General features: G+C 39.4%; 1 protein-coding gene across 1 annotated transcript in view; it reads right to left on the reverse strand.

The window, feature by feature from the left end:
* Positions 1-319: 319 nt before the first annotated feature.
* LOC143035689 (uncharacterized) overlaps positions 320-10,020 on the reverse strand; it is a 10,927-nt gene continuing 1,226 nt past the window's right edge. The window contains exons 2-6 of the mRNA XM_076202554.1: positions 7,142-7,317; positions 3,593-3,725; positions 2,561-2,707; positions 1,722-1,865; positions 320-530 (exon numbers count right to left, since the gene is read on the reverse strand). Coding sequence (XP_076058669.1) covers positions 320-530; positions 1,722-1,865; positions 2,561-2,707; positions 3,593-3,725; positions 7,142-7,232 — 726 coding nt within the window. The 5' untranslated portion in view covers positions 7,233-7,317. The remainder of the gene's footprint in view (positions 531-1,721; positions 1,866-2,560; positions 2,708-3,592; positions 3,726-7,141; positions 7,318-10,020) is intronic.

A 10,020-nucleotide genomic window follows, 5' to 3' on the forward strand; every position in this document is an offset into this window, starting at 1 on the left:
TGGCCAATAACCCAACAGCATGTACTTGCGTTAATCTGCTTAGAATTCCCTCAGTGGAACAGCGCGAGATTATACGAAAGGAAAGAAACGTTGGTGAAATAAAAAGCCCAGAACAACCAACCCTTCCATGAAAATAGTGAGCCAGACTTCTATCGGGCTCTTGAGGTCTATTGCACAGTGCAAAGCCCTGCAGGTCTTGATACTCAGTATCAATTATGCCTACAGGATCTCAACATCACATAAGAACCATACAGTATCCACTCATATCAGCGTCTGTCATTTTTTTATGTGAAAAGGAGAAGAAGAAAAAAATCCCTCGTTACTCGAGAGGGTCCTCTGCCACGTAAGGGGTGTAGGCAGTTGAATTTCTTGCCGCCAAGTCCTTCTTCACAGATCCCTTTGTTCTTCTCTCCTTCTCTGTTTCGACTTCGCTTTTCTCAATGATCTCATCGGGACAAGGTTCTTCTTCACCGGCTGATACTTTCTCGTCTTGTACCGGTGCTTTTTCGGTTTTCTTGTTCTGCTTTTGCCTAAAAATTAGAATTAAGATAAAAAGGATTAGAATATAGATGGTACCTCACCCATAAGTGTCGCTAGCTGTGAGCAATGCAATGACCCTCTGGTCACAACTGATAATTAATCAGTCGTGGACAAAATGGCGTTAGCTCTGTTGAGTAGAACGGGAACTCCTAGTCACTGAATCCTTCAATAAGCTCTTTAATAGTGTTACCAGACGAGCTGAGGCAGCTTGTATATGGCTGTCCATCTCTTGAGTGAATAGGGTTAAGTACTGGCAATTCTTAGTCACTAAATATTTCTGTAAGCTCTTTAACAGTGCCTCATAAGCAAGGTCTATCCACGTGGACTTTTTCATCAAGAGAGGGACCCTGACCACCAGACCCCATTTTACTTCTACCCTTCTATAAGCTCTTTAACAGAGCCTCATAAGCACGGTCCATCCACGTGGAATTTTTCATCAAGAGAGGGACCCTGACCATCAGACCCCATTTTACTTCTACCCTTCTATAAGCTCTTTAACAGTGCCTCATAAGCACGGTCCATCCACGTGGAATTTTTCATCAAGAGAGGGGCCCTGACCATCAGACCCCATTTTACTTCTACCCTTCTATAAGCTCTTTAACAGAGCCTCATAAGCACGGTCCATCCACGTGGACTTTTTCATCATGAGAGAGACACTGACCACTAGACCCCATTTTACTTCTACCCTTCTATAAGCTCTTTAACAGAGCCTCATAAGCACGGTCCATCCACGTGGACTTTTTCATCATGAGAGAGACACTGACCACTAGACCCTATTTTGCTTCTACCCGTTTCGTTTTTCCATACTCCTTTATCAGCGTTTCTCAACCAGGGTACCCCAAAACCCTAAGGTTCCGCAAAAGGTCCCTAAGGGTTCCGCGAGAACAAGTGAGATAAGCTCGTGCACTTTTGATTTTTTATTTAATTTCATATACGTAATATAATTAAACACAGACGACATGTTCTTGGTTATTGTAATAATGTAATATAGACATCATCCCATCTAACCTATTATTACAATGAAAATAAAATGAGAAGGATTTTTTTCTTTTTTCGCAGGGGTTCCTTGAGACATGCAATTTATTTAAAAGGTTACGCAAGGGCAAAAAGGTTGAGAAACGCTGCCCTATATCCACATAGTCATTTAACCTTTCCTGTTTTTTAACCCGTGGTTTACTTACCTCCACTTCTTCTCATTGTTCATCGTAAAGAAGGATTGTTTGCATCCTTTGTAGTACCTCCAACACTCCCCAGTAACCCTTCCATGTCTCTCAGCCTCCAAATAGGGTTTCAGCCTCAAATTGGACCACGGAGATCTACTGGGACTGAAGAGGGAGAAGAGATCAAATAACATAAAGCATTGAGCGAAAAATTATAAGAATAATGATCATATATACATGTGTGTTGTACCTTTGTGTGTGTGTGTGGTTCACCATGGTCTTGCATAACGTGTTCCATTCGTGATCCACAGCTATTTCCCCTCCCGGAAGAGAGCTCAGAGCTCATATATGACCGATCTATGGGTAATGCTTTGACCTCACACGCACGCGCACACACACACACACACACACACACACACACACACACACACACACACACACACACACACACACACACACACACACACACACACAGCTTCCCGCCCACGAGAGTTGGAGTAGCGACCCGCAGTGCAGTGATACTGAAGTTATTTCAGCCCTGGTCGGGACTCGAACCCGGACTGCCGGAGAGGCAGCCAGGAATTCTACCACTGCGCTACTGTGTGTGTGTGTGTGTGTGTGTGTGTGTGTGTGTGTGTGTGTGTGTGTGTGTGTGTGTATGTGTGTATGTATGTATGTATATATATATATATATACACATATACATATATATATATATGTGTGTGTGTGTGTGTGTGTGTGTGTGTGTGTGTGTGTGTGTGTGTGTGTGTGTGTGTGTGTGTGTGTGTGTGTGTGTGTGTGTGTGTGTGTGTGTGTACATGTTTACGCACACATACGCGAGTGTGTACATGAAAACCTACCTTAGGAAGATTTCAAGAAGTTCTCCTACGAATCCGTGGTTGTGGAGAGGCATCTCAAACATCTCGCAGATGGCTCTGAGGAGACACCCGTGGCCTTCGAATCCCAGATTGTACAAATAGTCTTCGAGTATCTGGTACAATAATTCTCTGTACGAAAAGAAAAAATATATATATGAAATAAAACAGAAATATAAATGTAAAGGAGAATTGTACAAATAGTCTTCGAGTATCTGGTACAATAATTCTCTTTACGAATAGAAAAAAGAGCATTAGATAAAACATAAATAGAAAGGAAAAGGAGAATTAAATCTGCAGAGGAATCAGAATGATGAGAAGGGAAGAGGACTGGACTGAAAAAGAAGAAGAAAGAAAACGGGAACTTCGGGGAATAAGAACATAAAAACATAAGAATGAAGGAGACTGCAAGAGACCATAAGGCAGCTCCATATTCATCACCACCTGTCATCCCCATCCATAAAGATGTCTAACCGTTTCTTAAAACAACTGATAGTTTCAGCCTTCACTACATGGTTACTAAGTCTATTCCATTCGTTGACCACCCTATTAGTAAACCAATTCTTGCCTATTTCCTACTTAAATCTAAATTTGTCCAGTAAACCATTACTGCGAGTCCTGCCCTGTTGTTTTAATATGATGACCTTGTTCGCATCACCCTTGTTAAAGCCTTTGATCCACTTGAGCACCTGTATTAGATCACCCCGCACTCTGCGTCTTTCCCAGAGCGTGTAAGTTAAGGTGCCTAAGCCTCTCTTCGTAAGCACCTTAAGATTCATGATATTCCCTTTGCGGCTCTGTGAGCCTGAAGGCGCCTCACCTATCTATTCCTGTGTAGTTTACACCAGGCATCGCCCTTGTTAAAGCCTTTGATCCACTTGAGCACCTGTATTAGATCACCCCGCACTCTGCGTCTTTCCCAGAGCGTGTAAGTTAAGGTGCCTAAGCCTCTCTTCGTAAGCACCTTAAGATTCATGATATTCCCTTTGCGGCTCTGTGAGCCTGAAGGCACCTTACCTATCACCTCCTGCGTAGTTCACACCGGGCATGGGCTCCCAAGATGATCTCTTCTTTCGAGTGATGAGACTAAGGAATGGCCAAAGTCCCCAAGGGTTGAGCTCATCCGTCCATCCCAAAGCATCAAGGTCAACTGAGGGAGAGGTACGAAAAATGATTAGATTTCAAAATGATGTCGGAAGTGGTGTCAAAAATATTTAGATTTTGAGTTCCAAAAGCATCAAGGTCAACTGAGGGAGAGGAACGAAAAATTATTAGATTTCAAAAGGATGTCGGAAGTGGTGTCAAAAATATTTAGATTTTGAGTCCCAAAAGCATCAAGGTCAACTGAGGGAGAGGAACGAAAAATTATTAGATTTCAAAAGGATGTCGGAAGTGGTGTCAAAAATATTTAGATTTTGAGTCCCAAAAGCATCAAGGTCAACTGAGGGAGAGGAACGAAAAATTATTAGATTTTAGAATGTCGGAAGTGGTGTCAAAAATATTTAGATTTTGAGTCCCAAAAGCATCAAGGTCAACTGAGGGAGAGGAACGAAAAATTATTAGATTTCAGAATGATGTCGGAAAAGGTGTCAAAAATGTTTAGATTTTGAGTCCCAAAAGCATCAAGGTCAACTGAGGGAGAGGAACGAAAAATTATTAGATTTCAAAAGGATGTCGGAAGTGGTGTCAAAAAATTTAGATTTTGAGTCCCAAAAGCATCAAGGTCAACTGAGGGAGAGGAACGAAAATGATTATACTTTAGAATTATGTTGGAAGTGGTGTCAAAAATATTTAGATTTTGAGTCCCAAAAGCATCAAGATCAACTGAGGGAGAGGAACGAAAAATGATTAGATTTTTTAATTATGTTGGAAGTGGTGTCAAAAATGTTTAGATTTTGAGTCCCAAAAGCATCAAGGTCAACTGAGGGAGAGGAACGAAAATTCATTATATTTTAGAATGATGTCAGAAGTGGTGTCAAATATATTTAGATTTTGAGTCCCAAAAGCATCAAGGTCAACTGAGGGAGAGGAACGAAAAATTATTATATCTTAGAATAATGTCGGAAGTGGTGTCAAAAATATTTAGATTTTGAGTCCCAAAAGCATCAAGGTAAACTGAGGGAGAGGAACGAAAAATTATTAGATTTTAGAATTATGTTGGAAGTGGTGTCAAAAATATTTAGATTTTGAGTCCAAAAGCTTCAAGGTAAACTGAGGGAGAGGAACGAAAAATTATTAGATTTCAGAATGATGTCGGAAGTGGTGTCAAAAATATTTAGATTTTGAGTCCCAAAAGCATCAAGGTCAACTGAGGGAGAGGAACGAAAAATTATTAGATTTTAGAATTATGTTGGAAGTGGTGTCAAAAATATTTAGATTTTGAGTCCCAAAAGCATCAAGGTAAACTGAGGGAGAGGAACGAAAAATTATTAGATTTTAGAATTATGTTGGAAGTGGTGTCAAAAATATTTAGATTTTGAGTCCCAAAAGCATCAAGGTCAACTGAGGGAGAGGAACGAAAAATTATTAGATTTTAGAATTATGTTGGAAGTGGTGTCAAAAATATTTAGATTCTGAGTCCCAAAAGCATCAAGGTCAACTGAGGGAGAGGAACAAAAAATTATTAGATTTCAGAATGATGTCGGAAGTGGTGTCAAAAATATTTAGATTTTGAGTCCCAAAAGCATCAAGGTCAACTGAGAGAGAGGCACGAAAAATTATTAGATTTCAAAAGGATGTCGGAAGTGGTGTCAAAAATGTTTAGATTTTGAGTCCCAAAAGCATCAAGGTCAACTGAGGGAGAGGAACGAAAATTCATTATATTTTAGAATGATGTCAGAAGTGGTGTCAAATATATTTAGATTTTGAGTCCCAAAAGCATCAAGGTCAACTGAGGGAGAGGAACGAAAAATTATTAGATTTCAGAATGATGTCGGAAGTGGTGTCAAAAATATTTAGATTTTGAGTCCAAAAGCTTCAAGGTCAACTGAGGGAGAGGAACGAAAAATGAGTAGATTTCAGAATGATGTCGGAAGTGGTGTCAAAAATATTTAGATTTTGAGTCCCAAAAGCATCAAGGTCAACTGAGGGAGAGGAACGAAAAATTATTATATTTTAGAACTATGTTGGAAGTAGTGTCAAAAATATTTAGATTTTGAGTCCCAAAAGCATCAAGGTCAACTGAGGGAGAGGAACGAAAAATTATTATATTTTAGAATAATGTCGGAAGTGGTGTCAAAAATATTTAGATTTTGAGTCCCAAAAGCATCAAGGTCAACTGAGGGAGAGGAACGAAAAATTATTATATTTTAGAATGATGTTGGAAGTGGTGTCAAAAATATTTAGATGTTGAGTCCCAAAAGCATCAAGGTCAACTGAGGGAGAGGAACGAAAAATTATTAGATTTCAAAATGATGTCGGAAGTGGTGTCAAAAATGTTTAGATTTTGAGTCCCAAAAGCATCAAGGTCAACTGAGGGAGAGGAACGAAAAATTATTAGATTTCAGAATGATGTCGGAAGTGGTGTCAAAAATATTTAGATTTTGAGTCCAAAAGCTTCAAGGTCAACTGAGGGAGAAGTACGAAAAATTATTAGATTTCAAAATGATGTCGGGAGTGGTTTCATAAAATATTTATATTTTGAGTACCGGAGAGTTAGGAAATATAATTCATAAGGAGATGGGCTGGAATATGAAATAATGTTAATTTCAAGTGGTCGTAGGAGAACTACAAAGAAATTTCAAAGAAGTGTGTTTAAGAGCCCCTCGAAAAAGATGGTTACTGAGTTTTGGGGGGCAGCTGAAGAACTAAGAAAAATATACAAAAAGAAAAAATAAATGTGTTCAAATGGAAGTAAGAAAAAATAGATTTGAGGTGGCGGATAGGGATTAAAAAATTATTACACGCACTCGCGCACACACACACACACACACACACACACACACACACACACACACACACACACACACACACACACACACACACACACACACCAACAAACACACATACACACAAATTCGCTCACACACATGCGCACACACACATGCGCACACACACATGCGCACACACACACACACACACACACACACACACACACACACAAACACACATACATGCCAACACATACACACATGCACACAAATGTACATACACACACACACACCCACACACACACACACACACACACACATATATATATATATATATACAGTATATATTATATATATACATATATGTATGTGTATGATATATATATATATAATATATATATATATATATATATATATATATATATGTATATACTGTATGTATATTATAGGCAATCGGTTAAGTCACTATCACTTTTCACGTGCTAGCGGAGGTTTGAGTCCTTGGCTGTACCACATTTCAATTTCTGCATGCATGCCTCCTCAAGGTTCTCGATATTGATGGCTTAGAATTAAAGTGAATTGTGGTTGATCAATGTGTATATAATATATATATATATATATATATATATATCTATATATATATATATAGTATATTCTCTACTATGTTCACATGTCATAAATGCACTTGTATACTCACGGCCAAAGGGAATGGATATAGTCATAGATGCGGAGTATCCGGCGGGGATATCTCTGGCCAGCGGCAAATTTATGGACGCCGAGAAGGCCATAGCGGTCGTGGGCGGGAACGTAAGTCCGCGTCCAGCAACGAAGTAGATGAAGCGTTTCTTCCTGCTGGAGACTTCATCGTCGACACTGTTGATGAAGTTCGTGAAAAGTAGGGTTGTGGTTGGGTGACGAGGGGTGAAACGGGACGGGGCAAAGGGAGGGTGAGGGAGGGTAGAGGTGGTGGGGGATGATATGTTTAGTCCTTCCAGTAGAGGGTGGTTGGTGGGTTATTTTGGGTTAACTCCTAATGGGCTGGTTATATTCCTTAGTTTTAGGGAAATTTCAGAAGCCTAAACCATTCTAGGGTTTTTAATTTATTTCATGGTTTCGACACTCCATAATACGGGGCTGGAGTCCCTAATTTTTGTTAATTCTTAGGAGCCACCACCATTTTTTATTTTTCTCAGGAAAACTGGAATTTGGAGGAGAGGGTCAGAACCCCCCCACCCCCCCGTAAAAATTCATAAACTCTTATTTTGATAACAAATTTGAACATAGGTAAAAGCCTAGTTACACCAAGCTTACGATCTGTTTCCGACCATCGGCGACCTAGTGATCGCCGACCAGTTGCAGGTAGTCTTTGGAAGTCGCTGGTAGTCGGTAATAAGATAGACAGATTACAACACACACCGAATAGCCCACAGTAGAAAGATTTTCATCTTATCAACCACATTAACTTTTTCCATTTCAATTCCTTGCATAGGTTTAGTGTCGCCGACCGATCGCTTGATTTTCGGTCGAAGGTGGTCGGAAACGGGTCGTAAGCTTGGTTTAACTGGGCTTAAAGAGACGTAAAGGGGGCTTAAAAAGACGTAAAGGGGGCTTAAAGGAACGTAAATGGGGCTTAAAGGGACGTAAAGGGGGGCTTAAAGGGACGTAAAGGGGACTTAAAGGGACGTCAAGGTGGGCTTAAAGGAACGTAAATGGGGCTTAAAGGGACGTAAAGGGGGGCTTAAAGGGACGTAAGGGGGGCAAAAAGGGACGTAAAGGGGGACTTGAAGTGACATAAAGAGGGGCCTTAAAGAGACGTAAAGGGGGGTTTAAAGGGACGTAAAGGGGGGAACAGAGACCTCCCCACATCAAAATTCGTATACTTCCGATTTCGATTAAATTTGAACCATAGATATAAGACGCAAGAAATATTTCAAAACAACTAGCATCAGAAGATTTATTCCGATATTCCACAAAATGTGAAATATTTATTGTTTCCTTGAATAAAGAATAAAGTATCGAAATATTGACAATTTGAGTCATAAAAGCCGTGAGAGTTGTTAAAAATTTGCCCTTTCCTTTCAAAACCCGGGTCTTCTGCTTCTTTATATATATACATATATATATATATACATATATATTGTATATATATATATACATATATATACATATATATATATATAAACATATATATATTTAAGATTATTTCAGACAAATGAGAGAGAATGTGGGTGGGGAAGGGCAAACGAAGATATGTTGGAAATAGAGTTTATTGCCCTAACGTTGCGACCAACTTGGTCCTCTGAAGAAGAAGACCAAGTTGGTCGCAACGTTAGGGCAATAAACTCTATTCCTAACACATCTTTGCCTGCCCTTCCCCACCCACATTCTCTCTCATATATATATATATATATATATATATATACACACAATTACACTGGTTCCCAGTGATCAATTAATATCTTTTTTCTACCACAAATCGCTTTTAATTCCATGCCATCGCAGTCGACACTGAAGAATCGCTCGATGGAGACATCTGTTGGAAATTGAAACGTGGATGAGCCGAGGAATCAAACCCAGCTAACCCGTAACAAAGCTACAGTGTCACTCTTTGTTACGGGTTAGCTGGGTTCGAATCCTCGGCTCGTCCACGTTTCAACTTCCAACGGATGTCTCCATCGAGTGATTCTTCAGTCTCGACTGCGATGGCATGGAATTAAAAGTAATTTGTGGAAGTAAAAAGATATATATATATATATATATATATGTATATATATATATATATATATACATATATGTATACATACACATATATACATTCACACACACATATATATATATACACATATATATATATACACACATATATATATACATATATATATATACATATATATATATAACATATACATATATATATATATAATATATATATATATATATACATATATATATATTTTTTTCTAATCCAAAGTCTTCAAGGAGAAGTTCTATCTTTGCGCTCTTCCTATGAAGTTGTATTAAAACTGAGGTCTGTCACATAAATATGAGTAAATCTAACCCCTCCCCTCGCTAGCCTGAAGCCCCCTCATTGGTTGGTCGTCTGTCCGAAGCCTCCACATGACGTCACACGCCAAGTAGGGAGGGGCAAGTTTTGGATCGACCGTAGGGGAGGTTTCGAGAGAGTAGTCAAAATTTTTGAAAGACAAAAGAAAAATAGTCTTACTCCTCTTCGGCATAAGGAGGTTTGTAGTTCGCCGAAGTTGGCCCATTGTGTCCGAAAACCTTGGCTAGGTCGTCGAAAGTGTATTCCATGTCGGAGGGGTCAAAAGTGTCCTCGAGGTCGTCCTTGTCAGCCTTGTCCTTGTCGTCGGGGATAGTGTTCGAGTTGTCAGATGTGGTTTGGTCAGCGCTACAAAGCAGCGCGACTGTCAGCATTGTCAGTGCAAAACATCTCCAACGCCATGGCACCGCTCTGGCATGTGTTCCCGTCATCTGGTGTCAGCAAAACAGTTAAGAAAATTATTTTCAAAAAGTTAAGATAATAGTAGTAATAATAATAATAATGATAATAATAAT

This window comes from Oratosquilla oratoria, chromosome 19, assembly GCF_046742065.1.
Source record: "Oratosquilla oratoria isolate Oo_2021 chromosome 19, ASM4674206v1, whole genome shotgun sequence".
NCBI classification, from domain to species: domain Eukaryota; kingdom Metazoa; phylum Arthropoda; class Malacostraca; order Stomatopoda; family Squillidae; genus Oratosquilla; species Oratosquilla oratoria.